The sequence below is a fragment of the Carcharodon carcharias genome, chromosome 1 (assembly GCF_017639515.1).
Source record: "Carcharodon carcharias isolate sCarCar2 chromosome 1, sCarCar2.pri, whole genome shotgun sequence".
Lineage (NCBI taxonomy): Eukaryota > Metazoa > Chordata > Chondrichthyes > Lamniformes > Lamnidae > Carcharodon > Carcharodon carcharias.
In genome coordinates, this window is record NC_054467.1 from 92,508,255 (window position 1) to 92,530,747 (window position 22,493).

Sequence of the window (22,493 nt, forward strand, 5' to 3'; positions counted from 1 at the left end):
TAGTGGCCTTCCAAAAGGATCCTGAAGGGGGAGGGAACGGTGAGGGTGGTGGCCCTCCTATTAGGGTGCTCCATTGCACTACTCAGGCTGCTGCTGGCCCTCGCACTGGGCAGCATCTCTCAGGCCACTGCCAGTATGTGGTTCCCAAGGTCCCGCTGTCAGTTGAACTGGAGTTGCCTCCCACTTCTGGCCTAGCAGTGGGACTTCTGTCCCACTAAAATTCAATTCACCATCTATTAACTGCTTTGGGGCAAACTGAGGAAGACATTATATAATTACAAATTACTTCCTTATTTTCTTTTATGACAAAATCAGGTGAACACTGTTTTAGTACAAGGCACTCATTTTTATTTGCAATTTTCCTATTAACAATTAATAACAGGGTAAAAAAATTGCATAATAAAAAACATGACAGAAAAGTCATGTTATGGTCTGAATTACAAGCACTTTATTCTTTCACGCATACCTCATCTTACTCTTGGCTGCAAAAATACCGAAACTGCAAGGTTTCTTTAACGATTGACATTTGCAGCTAACTACATTGAAGAGCAACCACTACTTATTAAATAGATTTACAAAGCTAAAAATTGATTTTATTTTGAATGTATAATTTGCCTTATGCATGTAAATGGGAATGCAACCCTTATGATTCTAGATGACTGCAGCTACTTCAGCAAAAATAAAGCTGACATCTCAATATCACAGGATTTCATAACTGAGTGTTTATGCATATTATAATTCAAAATGACATAAGCTGAATATATTAAATGTATTAAAGACTTCCCCTGTCATTTTATATGACAATATTTTAAATCACTGGACGCTTTAATGGTGGTCATGAAATGAATGTCTGCTGGTCGCTAAGAATTATAAGCATGATACTTCATTTGAATGCCTAACCTTTTCACAAATTACATGAAAAATGACCAAGTGCCCACATCAATCAACATATATTCTGTGCTGTGCACCATCATAGGACAAATTGCCTTTAACAGCATAAACCTGATCGAAACAATGACTCAGGGATAAATAAAATCATCAGTCAATGGCTTTTATGAACCATTCGCCTTCCTCTCCCTCCTCGCTAACTACACACCACCAAAGATTGCTTACCCTAGTGACGGATTTTCAAAGTTGCAGGAATGGCAACCATTTTTATACTTGTTTACTCTCCTCCAATACTCCCCAAAATAAATTTCATTATTACATCCCGTTTTATGTACCAAATCTGAAAAATAAAGAGTTGCTTTAATTCAGTTATTAAACCTTTCATTGTAGTTTGTATTTGTTTACATATATTTAACTCGGTTAACATCTGCTGTGTATTTTGAAAAATGTATGGAATTAAGTGTATGAAATTTTAACAACAGAAATTAGAAGGCGCTCTCCTCATTAAAACCAAGCATGGGTGGGAGGTAGGGCAGCACACGAGTTTCAATTCTGCACTCACGAGCTTCCTATCTGCCCTACTTGTTCATACATAATATTTTTAATAATTTATTTAACTGTGTTATTACCTATTTTCATGTATCACAATAGTTAGGGATAAAATTCCTTGGGGATTCCACTGGCCTGCCATAACTCCAGTCAGAGAGTGGTGGAACTCCCAAGTAAATGGTGGAGACTGGTGGAGCCATTTCTCTGCCTATTCTGGTGGTTGGTTTCCTGTGTGCCCACATCCTCCTCATACAGAGCAAATTATAGAACAGGGGCTGAGACAAAGGCTTGGAAATTGGATCAAGCAGTACTGGTTTTGGGCAAGGGATGGGCGCTGAAGCATCCAATTGGCAGTGTGCCACTTGCTTTCATTTTACATCACTATGCACAGCACATCACATCATGCTTGTTAGGGTGTGCTGAAGTGATTCAGGGTGCCAGCTTGAAATGAGGGCTAAGTCTATTGCCTATACAAATCTGGGGCCTCATGCCTGTTTGAAGCACCATTCCAATATTGGATCATGACTGGTCACTGCATGCGCTCACGCCAGTATGATGTGCAGTCTGATTTCAAGTGCACAGCCTGGTAGTAGCCAGGGACTAGACTTCTTTTCTGCGCTGAGCTAGAGATGCACCTTTATTAGTAGAGGTACCTGCCAGTTCCAAGTAGATTAGGTCTCTTCCTGCTAACCCCACATACTCCACTCGGTCAGCACCAGTGAACACAAACCTAGCTTAAGTGCTTGGAACATGACCTGTGAATTATTTAGCCCCTTTCATCCTTTCTTTCAACTGTATTTTAATTTGGCCCTGGTGACACACTTCTTGTGAATGAGTAGTTCTAATTTGACTGCTTTTCACGACCAACTCCACCACCAACCCTGACCCCATCCTTCACTTTGATTATACTTTTGAAAGTTGCAGCAATTGCAGATTATGAAAGTCATCTGTGTTGTACTATCAGCCCTGCAAGATGATGATGTTGTCTGGCAATTGCTAATTTTATACTTTGATGAGAGGTTATTTATAATGTCATTCCTTATCACTTAATACTGTGCTTAGGAAAGGTCAAACACTGTGTGACTTGACAAATAATGTTGTCCCATAAAAGAAGCAGCAATGACAATCAGGAATGGAAACCCTATGTATAAAATTTAAGTCAATGTGAATGACAACAACATGCACTGCTCTGAAGTAAACTCAGCACACTGCCCATTACTGATGCTTAAGAAATGCAGCATTAGCACCATGTAAAGAGAAAAATGCACAAGAGGACAATCTAAGACAGTTGGCCCTTTGCACAAAAAATACAAGATTACTTTAGTTGATTTACCCAATATTATGAAAGAAAGAAATAGTTTATAGTTTTGTACATTGTTCTAACTCTACTTGGAAATAGGTATTATTAATAAAAATACAGAAAATAATTTTTGCGGATGATGCATAATAGAAAAAATGTGCGTACCCTGATATGACAAGGTTTTTCAGTACTCTATCTTATTATTGTTCAATTGCAGCAATAACCTCAGGGGGTTTGATGTTAGGGGTAAATGACTGGAAGAATACAATTTGATTATTTCTTAATCACGTGTAGGAATAGTTAGAGAGTTGATTAAAGAAATGGACTTGTCCAATTATTGTCAAAAATAACCAACTTGAAATTAAGACTTACTGCTAATGCTTAGTTCTTGGCTAGTTTCTTTTTGTTACTCTTTATCACCTTGCAATTACACTATCAGAAGTTTCATATATTGTAAAGAACATCTAGAACAACTGTTGGCCTAATCTCTGGCAACTGGCATCATATAAATACTTTGGATGACATTGTTCTACTTCATTGCAGTTTTGCTTTGGTGCAGGAATTACCAACTGCTCCTCTTTGTCTTCCCCACACATCCAGTTGATCAGAAACAAACACGCAGCTGCAGGGTAAATTGTTTAAAAATAAAAAAAAATTGACTGATTTATCACCATGTGGCAAACTTAGTGGTTTGTTACTGCCAATGTTCTGACATTGCAATGAAGGAGTCACAGTTTTAAATCAGCCTAGGCATAACCGCATACACGGATGAGAGTACTGATACTGTCAATTGTACACATATGCATATATATGTATTAATATCAACTACATTTTTATCAGTGGATTTTGATTCTAACAACGGACTTGTTATAAAATAGTAAATACTAGATTTCTAGTAACTTCAAAACAGGTTTTGTCTTAAGAAAACTCAAGGCCTGACAACAAAAGTTATGAAGAAAATACACTGATGCAAATTTTAAACGTATGTAGTTTACACGGTCCCTTTTTTCCTGTGAGGTTGAATAAAAAGTCATTCCTGGCTATGGGTTGAGGGCTTTAGGTGAGGAGTTGACGGATCTCTTTGTGTACATAGCAGAGGAAATCCACATAAGAAGCTCCTCCATGCAAGCCTTTATCTTCCACCAAGAATTGCCTGAAGATCCCCTCTGATTTATCTTTTTGCTTTAATATTATCAACTGCAGATAGAAAGAAAAGATAGTCAGAGTTAAACTTCAAGCTACACAATTTGTTGCAAACACTCCTTTAGTTTGATATAACTCCTTACGACCTCACTTGAATACTTCATTATAAAAGCATTATTAAACCTTGAATAAGCAGCACTTCTTTTTCCCTGATAATGAAGGATTCTGTGCTACTTTTGTTTACAAACTCGAAGTAATTTAATCTAAAAAATATAGCTCAGAACTGACAGAAACTGTAAAGAATTTTCAAAAGACGTCGTGGCCTGGGTTTTCATCCTCAAGGTGGGTAGCGGAAGTCAGGAAAATTCCTGGATCGCTCCGCCTGCCTCAGGAGAAATGCCTGCAAGGACAGGGTTTTTGTTGTGTGGGGGAGGGGTGGGGAGCAAGTCTGGGCTGTAGTTGGGCCAGCTGAGGTGCAGAGGCGAGCGGTTTAGATGGCCTGATTCAGTGCTGTGGAACTTGGCCCCACTTAAAATAATAAAAAAAGCCCTCCAGTCCTCACCCCACATGCCCCATTGATGCCACTCACCCCCTATGATCCCTCATTCCAAGCTATGTCCCCCAAACTACTGCTATGGCCCCTCTTGCCCCCCTATGCCAAGCTATGGTGCTCCCATTCTCATTCACATGCTATACACTGTATAGAAGCAATGAACACTACAGTGACATTAGGATGTATAAAAAAAACTTTTACTACAGGGCAATAAAAGTGTTAATCATTCAGATCCTTTAAACTTTCAATAGCACAAATTGCAAGCACTTGAAACCTCTTTATCTTCTGTAAATAAATATTGTGAAGAAAACATTGTGAAGCTGACAGAAAAGGTCAGAGAGAGCCAGAGCTGTCAATCATGCAATGTTTTCTCTGGGGCTCAGGTGTTTTAATGGATTTCTGTGCTCTCAATCAAGAATACATAATAAGGCTTGGCTGAGAGCCCATAAATTCATTGACCTATTTTATTGGGCTGTAGTAAAAGCTAATTTTATGAACGAAGGACTGTTTCTTTAAAGCTTTTCTTTTACACGTTCTACTGTCACTATAAGATTTATTGCTTCTATCCAGTGTATAGTGGGTGAATGGGCATGGCAGTGCCATAGCTTGGCACAGGGGGGCATGAAGGACAATAGGGGTTGCTTGCAGGGTGTGGGTCATATCTTTGTATCGGTGCATGAGGAGTCACAGGAACTATTTGGGAGGCATAGCTTGGCAAGAGGACATGAGGGGCCATAGGAGTTATTTGGGGGGTTTAGCTTGGCATGGGGACATGAAGAGCGATAGGGGTTGTTTGGGGGAGCATATCTTGGCATTGGGTGCATAATGATGACCTTACCTTACAAACTTACCTTTCAAAAAGGTCCCTCATGCAGACTTTGGTTCACAACACCTCTGAGGTGCTATGAACCATGACTCTTTGAAATGTTGGCCGGACTCCATGAAAATGGCGGGGGTATAGGACAGGAAATGGAACTGGTCAGGTAGAGAATGCAGGGTGGGGGCTTTTGACCCAAACCAGTCAGCACCCTTAAAAGGCATTCCTGAATATTAGAAACCTCAAGAATGGGGTCGGGAATCCTGAAATCAGGATCTGCCAATCATTTTTAAAGGGCTCTAGAGTCATCCTGACTCAGTAAAAATCCAGGTCAGAACTTCAACAAGGTTTTCAAATATACAACATTTGGGGCAAATATAGACAATATTATATGCTACGTATTTCCAATTCCAATTTAATGTAATTTTAAAATTCTTTCTTGGGATGTGGGCATTGCTGGCTAGGCCAGCATTTGTTGCTCATCCCTAATTGCCCTTGAGAAGGCGGTGGAAAGCTGCCTTTTTGAACCGATGCAGTCCATGTGGTGTAGGTGTGCCAACAGTGCTATTGGAAAAAAATCCGAAAAATAACGATTGTAAACATTAACTGAAGTTATTTTTACTCATATTTTTGCACGTGAATATCAAAGGATATATGAGTTTGCAAACTGCCACATTTTTAATTGAGGAAGGGATATAGCTCTATCTCACTCCCATTCTCCACAAATGTTATTTTATTGCCATATTTTCAAGTGTCCCCAGGATAGACAGTAACAGTAATGAAGAGGGCTGGTAGGCAGTGTGACCGCTGCTTCCATCAATGATGCTCAAGCAGATTGCTAAGAACTGTAGAAAAAGTCCATATGACACTCTTGCCAATTTTTCCTCCTCTGCTTTGGGAAAGTGCCAAGTGTTGTCTCAGCATCTCTCCAACAGCGTGCAGCTGAAATCAATAAATCAGCAATGGTGGGAGGATGGTCGGCAGGGCAGGGGGTGAGGTATGAGCCAGCGGGGTCGGGGTACGGTGCAGTGGGAAATCACAAGTGAAAAGAATGTCCATAACCAGGCAGCTGTAAATGTTCAATTACAACATTCATGTTTTATTTTGAGTAAGAAAATATCCTTCGCTTTATGGAACTCCTCTCTCATAACATTTCTCTTCTATTATCGTGCTTCAAATGATCCAGTGGAACATGCATTGTTCTCTGTTTATTAAATATACTATGATACCATCTTCCAGCCTCTGAAACTTGGGACATCGTTTTACATGGTAAAATGTGTTTATAAACAGAGTAAATGCAACTGGAGTTTTCTTTCAGCATTTCCATGATGTCCATTACTTACCAAGCTTAGCACAAATCAAGGCAAAGTGGTGGTAATCACAATTTAACACCTTTGTGGGTGGAAAATGCGCCTCTTGATCTATAGAAGCACATTTGTGCCAGTGGCTTTCATGTTTCGATGCACAGAGGGGGCTGACACTTGCTGAGATCCTTATATTTACATATTGCTTGTGCGCTCCCAATATGATTTATGATATCCATTAGTAACAGTTCTGTTGAAATTATCTCTCAAGTTCTACAGTTAGATAAGTCACTTTCTGCCAATACTCCAGAAAGCAAAAAAAGACCACAGAGTACCACCAAAGGCGTGTACTCACCATTAGAGAAGAAATATAAAGCTGAACAGGAGGGGCCAAGAAATACCTGGGCCCACATAATAATGGGGAACTGGGGGAGCATGGTAGTGCAGGCAAAACAAGTGAAGGTCGGGGAGATAGAGGAGGCATTAAATAACCTACTGCAGCTTTCACGCCAAACTGACTGCCTGGCTGGAGGGTGGGAATACTAACATGCAGCAGGGGACTGGTGGCAGTTAGTGAGGAGAAAGGCTCAAAGTCACAAATAGAAGGGGAGCAGGGGAACAGGTTGAAAGAGATAAGGGTTGTGATTGAGGTGCGGCGTCTGACCACAACTGAGGGTAGCCCATGTAAGGGAGACACAACTCTTCTTTGGAAGCTTTGGTGGAGCAGGAGTGCTCCTCCTGGCACACCACAAACCTGAAAAATTAATTTAACACTTCAGGCCCAGAAGGAAGAAACAGTTTGGACCAGTACACTTATTTCCCAATTTTCACTGCTGTTCCATTTTAAGGTATACAAGACCAGTTCGGGCCAGTATTATTCCCAGTTTTTACTGTTTTTTCCCTTCTGGGGAGCCTTTTTTGCCCCAGGATTCAGCCCCCTGCAAAGTTTACCTGACAGGGAAGCTGACACTGTGCCCTCTTAGGGCCTCAGGTCAACAGGGTCTGATATGCATATTTAAAACAGGATTTTGCCTTGCTGTGTCCTGCTTTCCTATTCAAAATAATGGGTTATCATGGGATAAAAACAGAAGATGCTGGAAAAGCTCAGCAGGTCTGGCAGCATCTGTGGAGAGAGAAATGGAGTTAACATTTTGAGTCTGTATGACCCTTCTTCTGAGCTAGCAGACTTTCTGAACATATTTCCTAACATACAACTCCTAACTATAGTTTGGGTTATTATAGGGACATGGCAGAAAGAGACTGGAATCAGTGGGGGTGAGTGGCTCCCCACATTTCTGCCTGTTCATATTTCATTCATGGAAAGCAGGCAGAAAATTTATCGATATTATCTTCGTGGGCCTAACTTTCAACTCTCAGCAGGTTTCTCGCAAGAAACCAAGGGAGACAGTTAATTTCCCACTCACTGCAGCAGAATAAGACCACAGGAATTTAACTGCCTCATTAACATGCCACTGGTTGAATTGGGGGGAGGGGGGAGTTGATGGCTTGTGGAAAATCAGGCAGCCCTTGGTCATCTACAGGCAGTTAGGTGGATTAGTGCAGAGGAGATCTGAACTATATTCTTGCTTCTCAAGGCCCCAAGAAAGAAAGCAAAGCACTTACTTTGAATAGCCTCTTCTGCTGCCAATCCTCTAATGACAGACCTAAACCAGGTGGGAAAGCCGCAGCACCTTCCCTGCTAGGGCATGATGTAAAATTTCAATCGGAGCCTAACTGGGATGCTGAGTTCTTTAGTTAAAGAAGGACCCCACTGGTCTTGCAGGGGAACTTTCACCGCCTAGTACTGGAGGCCATCATTGCAACCCTACATCTTACTATCTTATGCTTCGAGGACATACAGGTCATCAAATAGGATCTTGTTTAATATTACCAATTAAAAAATCTTAAATGACATCTATTGTTACTGCACCACAACTAAACCGGCAATTAAATAAAGAATGAACTATTAAAAGACCTCTCAAAAAGAACCTACTAATTATTAACACCTCTGCTTACCTTCATGGAATAAGGGTTCTGGTTTCTTATGTTGGCAATGATCGACCTAATTTTCCTTGAATACGGGTTGTCCAGTTCAGGTAATGATATCTGTAACAAAGTGAAAGTTAGGCTTTGTTCAAGTCAAAGTGCTGAGTAGTATTCTCAGGTGATTACCACCCATTTTCAGATGGTTACGTTAGGCCTAAGACCAGTATGTAATTTTATAATGTGCACCTGCCCCTTACAGAAGTGCTAAAGACATTGCTACTTTCATGTACATTTTACATAAATAATGGGAAGGCTGGCAATAATCATAATCTGATTCCAATTTTTCCAATTTGAAATGAAAAACTGTTAACTCTTAGCTTCCCCACACCCCCCTCCAGCATCTCAAATAGCTGGACTTCTGTTTTCAGACAATGGCAGTCCTTTGAATATTTCAATCGGAGCCCAATATTTGTACTTTCCAAAGAACTGCCCTTAAGCTTCAATACTAGGATGGGTTTCCCACTGTATCCCAGTGAGACAGAAAAGTTGAATAAATTTGCCACTTGTACAGCTTTCCTACCACACTAGCACTATACATTCTTGAAAGTGCTAAATATCTGAATACTGGGGCAGGCATTTTAGGCCCCAATGGAGCTGAGTGTGGAGGTGGGCTGGTGTGGAGTTTCACACTACTTGCTGGTGAGTCAGTTTGCTGGCACCATCCCGGCCTAGGCCATTTTTCCAGAGGCAGTAAAGTGGGGTGGCAGGGCTACCCTACGAATTAAGGGCAGTTACAGCCCCATTAAAGCCTATTGTCAGAAGCCAACTGAAATTTTCCAATCAGCCTCTGGGCCTTGTGGCACAGGGACTAGGCCACCCGCCTGGGGGCAGCTGCTTGGCTGCACAGAGGCTAGCGCTCCAGACAGGCTTTGAGGCTCACCCTGCCTCCATGGCTACAGCTGCAAGCTGCCCTATGGAAGAGTTTCCATTCCACAATGGTGGCCTGGCTGCTGAGTGTACTTTTTAATTTAAAACTTTAAGAAGTTGGAGAGAGGGCACTTCGAATTGGGGGCACTCTCTCTCTCTCTCACTTACCTGAACTGCAAGCTACTGCTTCTCAGTGCTAAAGGGTTTTCTATTGGCCCTTCAACTTAGAGAACTCTCCTGCTGAACCTAATTGATGGCAAACCTGCCCTCTGGCCACTAATTGATCAAAAATCACTGCCAGGTGACAGTTCCCCCACACAGTGCAGGGCTGTGACCTCAACTGAGCTGGATGTAGGGGTCCCAACTAACGGGCAAAATCCTGTCCCTGGAGTCAATAAAATAAATATTTAAGTGAAATATTTACAAGTGCTACCTGTGACGCAACAGTTTGTCTGAGTCAGAGGTTGGATTCAAGTCCCATTTCATTGACTTGAGGACAAAGTTCTAGGCTGATCAATGCCGTGTGGCAGTACTGTCAGAAGTGCATCTTAAGAATGAGAGGTTAAACCGTGGTCCTGTCTGCTTTCTCAGGTGAATGCAAAAGATCCCAAGGTGTTATTTCTAAGAAAAGCAGGGGAGTTCTCCCTAGTGTATTGGCCAATATTTATCCCTCAATCAACATCGCTGAAACCCAGATTATCTGGTCATTGTAACATTGCTGTTTGTGAGAGCTTGCTGTGCACAAACTGTCTGCCACATTTCTGACATTACAACTGTGACTACACTTTGTAAGTACTCAAGTGGTTGTAAAGTACTTTGGGATATAGTGAGGTTGATAAAGGCACTATATTGATGCAATTCTTTCTTTCTTCTTGATATCCAGCAGAGCCGCCTAGCCTGTTTCTTCAGGCACTAAAGCCTCTTTCCAGAATGCATTCATCTTTCAATGTTTTCGGAATAATCGCTCCAGTTCAGAAATGCAGGTGAAATATTGCCCTATGAAACCATGCCATCACTCCAACTCTCTCATTCCCCTCAAAAAAATTCTCAAAACTCAGCTTTCCTCACAAGCTTTCAATCACTTGCCCTAACTTCTCTTCCCTAGCTCAGGACATTCTGCATGTTAAAATCACTATAATCAAGGTATTGAATAATCACCATTGCTGCATTCCACTGCAGGAATAGTTGAGGGAAGAGGTTTCATACACTGAAATATGTCAATCAGCAGGAACTCTGCTTCAATAATGATCTCTGGAGATTCTCATACAATACCATAGTGAAGATCAGATGAGCAAGAAAACCAGCAAGGGAACTTGTTATTTAGCATCCATTTTTTCTCAGGGCTGCTCCATAAGGTCTCACCATAAGGTTACCGGAAGTGCATCAGGAAATCATGTTTACGTGAGTAAATGGAGTTTCTATACATTTTTAGTGAGGGTTTTGCAGTGAAGCAAGAGCAGCTCTGAGGAAATTCTGAGCTATCCTGTTCGATATGAATAAAATTACAAATTAGGTAGCAAATACAAACATTTTGGTCAATTGCTACAGATAATTTATTACACTTCTCATACCAATACACCTGTAGTCCTCTTTCTCCAAGAATATAATTTAGTTTAGTACATGGGGTAGGGGAGCAAGATTACTTATAGCAATTTAAAATTTGAATGTTAAGAACACATGACTTACCAGGTCTGTGTTGATATGTGCAAACGAGGGTACGTTAAAGATGCCTTGAATTAGCTCAGGTTGAGAATTCAATCCTAGCCACAGGAACATATTTATCCCATTCTCCAACAAAAATATTCCTCCATCAGCTAAACGTTCTTCTGAGCACCGGACAGCAGCAGGAAACTCCTCACTATTTACATCCATCTTGTGCTGTTATAAAACAGAGAAGTGTTCAGCTGTGTCAGTAGATGGAGGCTGTGCATTAATCTATGAAATGTGGGAACAGGAATAGGCCATTCAGCCTCTCTAGGCTTTTCAACCATTTATTTAGATTATTGCTGATCTGTACCTTAACTCCACTTTTATCCACCATACTTCCATCTTCCATAAAGCCTTTGTCTAATAAAAAATCTAAAAAACATCCGTGAAGTTTTCACTTGACCCAGTGCTTACAGCTTATTTGGGGAGAGTTCCAGATTTCCACTACCCTAAGTGCTTCCTGACATAACCACTGAACAGCCCAGCTTTAATTTTAAGGTTATGCCCCCTTGTTCTGGACTCTTCCCACCAGGGGAAGTAGTTCTTAGGATCATAGAGTAGTTACAGCACAGAAGGAGGCCATTCAGCCAATTGTGTGTGTGCCAGCTCTCTGCAAGAGCAATTTGCCTAGTGCCACTCTTTGGCCTTTTCCTTGTAGCCCTGCAAGTATTTCCTCTTCAGATAATAATCCACTTCTCTTTTGAAAGCCATAAATGAATCTGCCTCCAACATACTCTCGGGCAGTGGGGATGTGAGGCAGATTTTTTTCACCCAGAGGGTGGTGGGAATCTGGAACTCACTTCCGGAAAGGGTGATAGAGGCAGAAACCCTCATAACATTTAAGAAGTATTTGGATGTGCACTTGCGATGCCACAGCACATAAGGCTATGGGCCTAGTGCTGGAAAATGGAATTAAAATAGTTAGGTACTTGTTTGACCGGCACAGACGCAATAGGCCGAGGGGGCTTTTACTGTGATGTGGATCTCATTGACTCTATGACTCCATGCAGTGTATTCCAGATCCTAACCACTTGCTGCATGAATGAGTTTTTCCTCATGTTGTCATTGGTCAGAATTTTCCTGTTGGTGTGCGGGGGGTGGGCCGCACACCCGCGCATACAATGATGTGCGATGACGTCAGGTGAGCGTCCCAATGTCACTGCGCGCCATCGTGATATTTCGTTGGGTGTGTGCGTGTTGATCTCTGATGCGCGCCTGTCATTAATTAATGGGCCATTTAAGGCCCTTGAGGCACCAATCGACGGCAATTTTTCAGCACCCGTGTGATCTGTGGATCGGCGCACGGGCGTAACGGGCAGGACATATCCGTATAAGTCTCATCCATGGGCTGGATAAGAGGGCGCAGCGGGGTCCCGAGTGTGCTGTCAAATATTGTTTTTTCAAAGTTACTGATACTTGCCTGTGTGATCTGCACCAACTGCTTGGTCTGGACTCACAACCTTCGGTCAGCACTCTGCAATGAGGGATCTTTTTTGGGCCTGCAGGTTTCAGGAAGCCTTCTCTTAGCCTGGGAATGGGAGCTGAACTCTCCACTGGAGGCACTTCCTCTGAGGAAGGAAGGGCTAGAAGGGGGAGGAGGCACATTCAGTCTCCAGGGAAGCCATCTTTGGGAGGTCAGGCGCAGGCACAAGGGGTGCAGGGCCAAGAGGTAGTCTAAGGTGGAAGGGGCTGCAGAAGATGCCACTATCCTGCTGCCAGGGTATACAGGCGGCGAAACAGCTACCTCAATATGTCTGAGGTGCAGTGCCGAAGGAGGCTCCATCTCTCAAGGGTGACAGTCAACTGTGTCAGATGATTGGGCCTGAGATCTCCACGAACTGTATGGATGGAGACCCCATGCCAGTGGCTCTAAAGGTCACAGCTGCCCTCAATTTCTATATCTGTGGCTCCTTCCAGGGATTGGTGGGGCATATTTGCGGTGTCTCCCAATCAGCTGTTCAACCTTGTGTCAAGTAGGTCACATTGCTCTGTTCAGGCATGCACTGACCTTCATCCACTACTGCTGGGACCAGGCAAGCCAGGCACAGTGAGCCAGAGGCTTTGCAGCCATTGCTGGCTTCCCCTGCTTCCAAGGTGCTTTAGACTGTACACGTGTGGCCATCAAAGCGCCAGTAAGTGAGCCCGGTGCCTTTGTCAACAGGAAGGGCTTCAACTCCATGTACGTGCAGATAGTGTGTGATCACAAGATGCTGATTCTACAACGCTGTGCAAGGTACCCAGGCAGCTCCCACGAGGCCTACATCCTCGGACACTCCAAGGTGCCAGTACTCTTCAGTGCTCAGCCCGGCTGGATGGATGGCTGCTGGGTAACAAGGGCTATCCCCTCGGAAGGTGGCTCATGATGCCTCTCCGCCATCCAAGAACAGAAGCTGAGCAATGATACAATAGGAGCCACGCCTCCACAAGAGCTCTGGTGCAGAGAGTCATTGGTCTTCTTAAGATGCGTTTCTGATGCCTGGACCGCTCAGGGGGTGCACTTTAGCACCCCCCCAGATTGTATGTTGCTGATGGTGGTTGCATCCTGTGCTCTCCACAATCTTGTGCTGGAAAGTGGGGATGCTGTGGACGATGAAGACATAGACACAGTGGCTGCGGCTACCCATGATGAGTCCAGCAGTGAGTCTGAGGATGAGCATGCACAGGGAAATGCTGAGAGGGTAGACACTGACCCGGGCATACTCCAGGGAGGCAGGGACACCTGGGAGGCTTTAATCCAACAAACCTTTCAGCTAGCACATTACATATGGTCCACCAGAACAAGCCTGGGCTGTATGCTCTGTACAATACCTAAGTGCAAAATCTGCTTGGTTAGGAACATTAACTAAGGGCCTTGTTAATAAAACTGAATGTCCCACAAAACTCTCATAACATTTTTGGAAACCATCCACCTGCAGAAGAAAAGAGACACCCTCAGCCATGGTGACATCTGAATTTAATATTATAACAAAAGGAACTTAAGAAAACAAAATGACAAAGGTGTTAAAAATTACACCAATTCATAAAGACCTCATTGCGGGCCAACACAAAAGCACCAGTGATAAACCCGTGGTGTGCCTAAGGTGCCTTATGTTTATGCTTTCGGGTGATACGTCTTGGTGCTGAGCCCTTGCTGGGAGTGGCGTCTGAGCCAGCCTGCTCACTCTACTGTCCTGTTGGCCTCGATGACCTTGGCGGTCGTCCTCTGGCCCGTGGAGCCTGTGCTGGCCCCGCCTGGGAGGGAGCTGCCAGGTCCACAGCTGGCACCTCCCCAGTCATTGCAGCCTCACCGGATGCAACGGTGATTGGCCGAGGAGTGGAGGAGCTGCTGCCCTCATCCGGAGCGCCCTGAGAGGAGCCTACAGAGGTGACAGGCAGCTGCTGCGCCGATGTGAGGTCGCTTCGTACCTCCCTGCTCACCGTGGATGGATGGGCATCGAGCTGGGAAACTTGGTGCCCAGACCATGTCCCACATTGGCAATGACCAGCTGAGGTCAATGCCAATGGGCTTGCTGGTCCAAGCGCATCCCCAGGAAGCCCTGATTGATCTCCCGGGGGAGCCTCTCCACAAGAATCAGCACTCTCTCCATGTAGGACGCATAGCGCTCAGCCATAAGGCTCATTGCTTTGGCAATAGTCCGCATAGATTCCTCCAACATGAACACCAATTCAAGCATAGCCTCATGTATCTCCCCCAGATGCTCCCGCACATGCCATGGGCACTCTCTGTCTCCGCCAGCTCCTTTAGTGACTGTGAAGTGCCTTCACCACTCTGCCCCAGGACATTAACCGATGTTCTAATTCCCACCGAGGTGCTAGTATCTGCGCTGGTGCCTGCCTGGCAGAGATGGTGTGATGCTGGTGAGTCTGTGACTTCAGGGCCCTCAGGTGCTCCTCTTCCTGGCCCTGCTCCGCTGATGCTGAAAGGAAGAACAAGAACATTGGATCAGTTAACGTGGATACAATGTCAATGTGCATCCCTGTCCCCTGGATCATCCTTCCGTAAGCAATGGTCAAGCCATGTTGCAAACTTCAATCACTGAACAATCAGCACCGCCATGGTTGTTGGGAGAACTATAGTGACTTCACTGCTGGGTACACATGCCTGCCCATGGCACCCCAGCCTCACCAACACCAGTGGACCTGGGTGATGGTGCGTCTCCAAATCTAAGACCTCCTGCTCGAAGTGGCTGAGAATCGCCAACTGTGTCAGGCCACCACCAGTCCTTAACCGCTCGGCTGCGCTATGTGCATTCTTCTCCTGAAAAGGAGGAAAGAGCATTGACTAGTGCTTCTTGTACCTGGACTCTCTTCACAGACAGCCCACCCCAACCAGAGTGGGACATCGCAGGGCTCCAATGGCTCCTCACCCTGCTGCTGCCGAACACTCACATGAAGATGCCAGGCATGTTCTCTCACCTCCCACCCCCCGCCACCCCCTTGGCCAAATGCTGCCTACATCACATTAGGCATCACACGGTCTAACCTTCCATAACTAGGAAGTGCAAGCAAATGGAGCACAGAGGACAGCAGATCAATTGGTGCCACGCCACCTTGAAGCTCCCCTCCCAGCATGTCATCACCCTGACTTTGACATGCCTTGGAGTTCCAGCACTGCGCCCAGGTCCAGCTCCTCGAGGCTGCCCCCAAAACAGTGATGTGAGTCTCAGTGTACCACATGTTGCGGGGGCAGAACCTATCCCTTCACCACCCTCTCAGGATGACCTCGGCATGGGCAATATCTACTGGCTCACCCAGCAAAGGACACATGCCGTCAATGATTCAATGCAGTCACTACACTCATACTTGGGGAGGAGCGGGGACACCATGGGGGGAAAGCCTACCTGCTGGGTTAAGTGATCAGTGCCAACCTGGCACTCACTGTTCCTGAGCGCAACAGGTCATTGAAGTGTTTGTGACACTGGATCCAGGTGCGCCGCACCACGTCTTGGAAGCTCACCACCTCTGCCACCTCCTCCCAGGCACATTTGGTCATGTGGAGGGGGCCTCCTCCTCCCGTCCTGGGGTACGAGGACCTCCTGCCATGCTGCCACCTCCTTGATGAGGGCAGCAAGGCAATTGTCTGAAAAACGAGGGGCACAGTGCCCCCTGCCCTACCCTCCTGCCTGACCTGCTCACCAGCAACACTCTGGGGAGCCCCTCCACTGGCCATGAGTCTCAGCCTTTGAAAGGCTGCAGCAACTTTTTAAAACAGGCCCCCGGGTGGCCATTGGACCCGGCAGTTATTGCAGTCCCGCTGTTGCCCGCCCACTCCCACTGCCCTCGGGAGCCACGATTTGTGCTGGGTGGGCCTTAATTGGCCTGCCCATGTAAAATGGCAGCTGGACGGCGATCGGTCCACGTTCACCCATGCCCGCATGGCCTGCCCGACAGGCAGAAAATTCTGCTCATTGTTTCTTTTGCCAATCACCTTAAATTGTTATGCACTGGTTCGTGATCCTTCCACCTGTTTCTCTCTAACTCGTTAGATCACTCTTTAATCATCTAAACTCAAGGGAATATAAACCTAGTCTATGTAACCTGTCCTCATAATTTAAATCTTTTAGCCCAGGTATTTTTTTGATGAATCTTCAGTACACCCCCTCCAAGGCCAATATATTGGCCTAAGCTTTTCATTCCTTGTTGAACAACATGAGATAAAAAGTGACTTCAACACTGATGCAATTCATAAAATAAAATATTGACTGATGGTTAACAACATTTCCAACAGCATCTATGATTCCTCTACAAGTCGCACAGGTTTCTTCTTTTGAAGCATTAATATATTGACTATTATGCAAGGACTTGCGATGTGATAGAAATGAAACAGGAACAGTGTTATTTATTATTCTATGACATAATATGAAAAACTAGCGTATTTTGACAGGGCTTCTGGCTTACTTCAAATCCTCTTAGAATTAAAAATGACTATTGCAGTCTAACCTGTTTCTACCTTGTTATTTTTAGTCAGATAACAAAAGCTGAGGAAACTTAGGCATGATTTAATAAGATATAGGATTTCTTTAGCATCTGAAATCATTTGATATAATAAATAAATAGTCTTATTTTATCCCTGTCAATCTTATGGGAAGTTCCTTATATCACAAAAATGGTGTAAGATTTCCCTGGCCTCCATGTGCAGCAACATCATAATAGTTTTCTTGAAGCTCTCTTAGGGACAATTTTCCACAGGTGCACTCCTAGGGAACTCTCAATTCTCAACGGAAGGCAGGGAAAAAATGTTTAGAAATGTATTACAGCTGCTACATTGTTCAGAGGTTTTCTGGAGAACCCCTGATGGAGGACACAAAGGCATCTCTTTCACTTACGATGGGTAAAAGCCGTGGGTAGTAAAAGGACTGTGTGCCAACCACATCCATAGATGTGACAAGCAGCCTTTGGAAAGCTCTCTCATCTGTAGGAAGGTCAGGGCTCCCCAGTAAAACGTAACTCTTCAAGAGATTGTTCATGTAGACTGGCAGCAGCTTCATGGCCTCTGGAAGGATGAGCTGGTGGACAAAACAAAAACACACTTCACTAATAACAAGCATCCTTCACGCAATAGGATAGACTTTTATTTCTGTTTAATCAAGTGAAAATTTCTTCACCATGTGAGATCAATAGATCTGTACATTTTATATGAGAAATAACATGATTTCTGTTTGCAAATTATATTTTTAATGTTCTGCATTAGTAATAATCGTGTTTTGAAGTCTGTCCAACACAATCCAGTACATGATTTGAAAGCAGTCAGCTGACATACTGCAGATCAAGGGCAGGAAATTTGAAAAGCGCCTTCATGTCTGGTTATTCCTGTTTAAGTTTTCAATCTATCAGTCCATTAATAGAGAGGAAATAAATCTATAGTTTGGTGGCCTGAAATGAACATTGGTTTCTGTCCAATTTCAGGCCACCAAACTATAGATTTATTTCCTCAAACACTTAGGGTAGAATTCTCCCCCTGTTGGGGGGTTATGCAGAGGCAGGTGGGTGCGAACCTGATCGGCGCCCCCGATTGGCTGCGGCCGCCATTTTATATGGGCGGGCCAATTAAGTGACGCGCACTTGGAAGCGCTGTGAGCTCCCTGTGCGGGGGGGGGGGGTGGTCCCTGAGTTGGGAAGGCGCTCTTTCGCGCGCATGCAGAAATCTCCCTGAGGCACAAAGGTGCCTCTGGAAGATTAGTTTTAAGTTTTTAAAGGTTAATAAAGTGGAGAAATAGTTTTTGTTACGTGTCCCCTCATGTGAAACTGCCACATGAGCTGGGACATGTGTATTAATTTTAACAAAAATTTGTGTGAAAATTTAAAATCATTTATGAAACTTCATCCCGCTTGTGGATGAGGTTCCATGATAAATGAGAAGGCCGTCTGGGCTTTTCGCCTGCCTGCCAACCTTAAGGTTGGCTGGCCAGCTCAGGTAATTGCTTAATTGTTATTTTAAACAGCCTTAATAGGCCTTTGACAGTTCAGCGGGTACGCAGCCGAGTAGCTGCACGACCACCAAACTGAAAATCTAAATGGCACACGGTGACATCGGGACACACGCCCAACATCACCCCACATCATTTTACACCTCGGTGAAGCAGCCCTGCCCCGCTCGCCAAGCCAAAGATTCAGGCCTTAGGGTCAGCCAGAATGCAACATAAATGCTTAACTATACCATAGTGTTTAATTATGTCATTTTTCAATATATATTCCAAAATTCTGTTGTGCTGTATAGTTTAACAACAGTAAAATGCCCAAAGATTTTATCCCTGCATGTGCTACATCCAAAGAAACGTAGGCATAAACAATCCTATTATATTAGAGTAACATTGGACCTAAGGAAATCATGTACAGTAGCATAGTAGTTATGTGACTGGACTAGTAACCCAGAGGTCTGGACTAATTATCCAGAGATGTGGGCCTGATTTTAACTCTATGCAAGTGGGTGGGTTGTTAAAATTGTTAAAGTCTCACCATGGCAGATGGGCAATTTAAATTCAGTTAATTAAATAAACCGGGAATAAAAAGCTGGTATCAGTACTAGTGATCATAAAACTACTGGATTGTTGTAGAAACCCTTCAGGTTCACTAATGCCTCTTAAAAGGAAATTTGCTGTCCTTATCCTATATGTGACTCCAGATGAACAACAATATGGATGACTGTTAAATGCTCTATGAGATTGTCAATCAAGCCCCTAAGTTGTATCAACCCACTTTGAAAATCAACAAGAATAAAACCAGCGGACATGACATGACAATGAACATGACAAAGGCATACACAGTCCTCATTGAACCTGCAAAGCCCTACTCACTAACATGTGGAGATTTGTGACAAAATTGTGAGGGTTGCCCCTCAGGCAAATCAAGCAGCAGCCTGACTTAGTCACACTCACAGAAATACACATGACAGTGAATGTCCCAGACTCTTCCATCACCATCCCTGAGAATGTCCTGTTCTACCAGACAAGTAGAGGACAGAAACACCAGAGATGGCGGCACAGTGTTTATAAACAAAGGGAGTGGCCCAAGAATCCACAGCATTGACTTCAGACCCCATGAAGTCTCATGGTATCATGCCAAACATGGACAAAGAAACTTGCTAGGGCTTATCACCTATTGCCCTCCCTCAGCTGATGCATCAGTACACCTCCATATTGATTACTACTTGGAAGAAACACTGAAGGGAGTAAAGGCACAGAATGTACTTTGAGTGTCAATCATATGGAGCAGCACTACTACTGACTGGTCTGGTTGAATCCTGAAGGACATATCGGCCAACTGGGACAGGTGATGAGAGAACCAATAAGAAGGTAAAACCTACTTGACCTCATTTATTGCCCATTCCTAATTACCCTTGTTCAGATCACATTGCTGGAGTTATATACAAGACCAGATAAGGATAGTAGATTTCTTTTCCTAAAGGGCATTAGTGAACGAGATGGGTTTTAACAACAATGGTTTCATCAGACTTCTAATTCCAGATTTTTGTTGAATTCAAATTTCCCCATCTGCTGTGGTGGGATTTGAACTCGGGTCCCCAGAGCATAGTCCAGTGACAATACCACTATGCCAGGTTTCAATCTATCTGCCCATTATTGGAGATGATCAGTTATTTTAATGAAACTGGACAGAAACAGATGTTAGCTTCAGACTATCAAAGTATAGATTTATTTTCTCAAAAACCAAGGGTCAGTTAGAACAGCATGTAAACACTTAAATGGGATAAATTCAGAACAGATATAGCAGCTCAAAACTGGGCATTCATGAGGCACAGTAGGTCATTAGCAGCAGTAGAATTGCATTCCACCACAATATGTAATTTCATGACCTGGCACATCACTCACCCTACCAATACCATCAAGCCAGCAGACCACCCTGTCTCAATGGGGAGTTCATAAGAGCATAATAGTAGAAGTAGGAGTGTGAAACATACCTAAAAATGAGTTGCCAGGCTGGAGAAGCGAAAACATTGGACTACATGCATGTTGAACACCAGCAGCAGCATGCAGTTGACAGAGCTAAGCAATAAACATATCAAAACCAAGTGCTGCTGTTCCTCCACATCCAGTCCTGAATGGTAGTGGACAATTTAGTAACTTGTGGGATGATGAGGAAACTCCAGAAACATTCCCATCCTCAATGACGGCTGAGTGCAGCATGTGAATGCAAAATACAAGGCTGAAGGGTTTTCAACCATCTTCAACTAGATGTGCCATGAAGATGATTCATCTAAGCCTCCTTCTAAGGTCCTCATCATCACAGATGCCAGTCTTCAGCCAACTCGATTTACTCCACATCATATCAAGAAATGGCAGAGTGCACTAGATACAACAAAGACGCTGTCCTGACATCACGAATGTAGTACTGAAGACGTGTGCTCCAGAATTAGCTGTGACTCTGTCTAAGCTGTTCGAATACAGTGACAACACTAGCATGTACCCTGAAAATAGAAAATTACCCAGCCATGTCCTGCTCACAAACAACAGTGAATCCAATCTGGCCAACTGTTGACTTATCATACTCCCATCAGCAAACTGATGGAAGGGGGTCACAGGCAGTGTTATCAAACGGCACCTATCAATAATCTGCTTACTGATGTACAGTTTGGGTTCAGCTAGGACCATTCCTAGTAGCCTTACTTCAAACATAGGCATAGGAGCCGAATTCCAGAGGTGAGGTTGAGTGACTGTCCAAGGTAGGAACTGACTGAGTGTGACATCAAGCAGCCTCAGTAAAATTGAAGGCAGTGGTAATCAGGAGGAAAATTCTTCACTGGTTGGAGTCATGCCTAGCACAAAGGAAGATGGTTGTGGTTGTTGGAGGCCAATCACCTCAGCTCTAGGACATCACTGCAGGAATTCTTCAGGAGTGCCTTAGGCCCAACCATTTTCAGTTACTTCATTAGTGACTTTCCTTCCATCATAACGTCAGAAGTGGGGATGTTCACTGATAATTGCACGGTGTTCATTGCCACTTGCAACTCCTCAGACAATGAAGCAGTCTGTGCCCATGTGGAGCAAGACTTGGGACAACGAGGCTTGGCCTGATAAGTGGCAGGTAACATTAGTGCCACTGAAATACTAGGTAATTAGTATTTCCAACAAGAAAAAATCTGACCACTTAATATCGACATTCAACAGTATTACCATCACTAGATCCCATACCATCAACATCCTTGGGAGTTACCATTAACTAGAAGCTTAACTGGACCAATCATATAAATACTGTGGATACAACAGCAGGTCAGTGGCTAGGTATTCTCCAGTGAGTAACTCAACTCCTGCCTCTCTAAACTCTTTCCAACATTTATATGGCACAAGTCAGGAGTGCGGTGGAATCCTCTCCATTTGCCTGAATGACTGCAGCTCCAATAACATCCAAGAAACCAAAGATCAGGGCAAAGATGTCTGGTGATTGGCACTTCAGCCAGCACCTTAAACATTCACTCCTTCCACCACCAGGGTATTGTGGCAGCAGTATCTACCATATACAAGATGCATGCAGCAACTTGCCAAGCTTCTTTGATGGTACCTCACAAACGCACAAACTCTATTGTATAGAAAGACAAGGGCAGCAGGAGCTCGGAAACTGGCTTTTCTTTCATCATCATTGGGCCAGAATCCTGAGGCTCGCTAGCTAACAGTGCTGTGAAAGCACCTACAGCACACAGACTACAGCGATTCAAGAAGGCAGCTCACCACCACCTTCTCAAAGGCAGTCAGGAAAGGACAATAAGTGCTGACCCTGCCAACAAAACCATATTCTATGAAAGATTGAAATAACATTACGAAATAGATCAAATTATGAAATAGAGTCAATTGCAACACTAATGTTAAA

The 22,493-nt window shown here is 44.0% G+C and overlaps 1 protein-coding gene across 1 annotated transcript in view; it reads right to left on the reverse strand.

The window, feature by feature from the left end:
- Positions 1 to 325: 325 nt before the first annotated feature.
- Positions 326 to 22,493, reverse strand: part of sec24d (SEC24 homolog D, COPII coat complex component) — a 250,364-nt gene continuing 228,196 nt past the window's right edge. Inside the window, exons 20-23 of the mRNA XM_041185982.1 lie at positions 17,501 to 17,680; positions 11,154 to 11,345; positions 8,571 to 8,660; positions 326 to 3,934 (exon numbers count right to left, since the gene is read on the reverse strand). Coding sequence (XP_041041916.1) covers positions 3,794 to 3,934; positions 8,571 to 8,660; positions 11,154 to 11,345; positions 17,501 to 17,680 — 603 coding nt within the window. The 3' untranslated portion in view covers positions 326 to 3,793. The remainder of the gene's footprint in view (positions 3,935 to 8,570; positions 8,661 to 11,153; positions 11,346 to 17,500; positions 17,681 to 22,493) is intronic.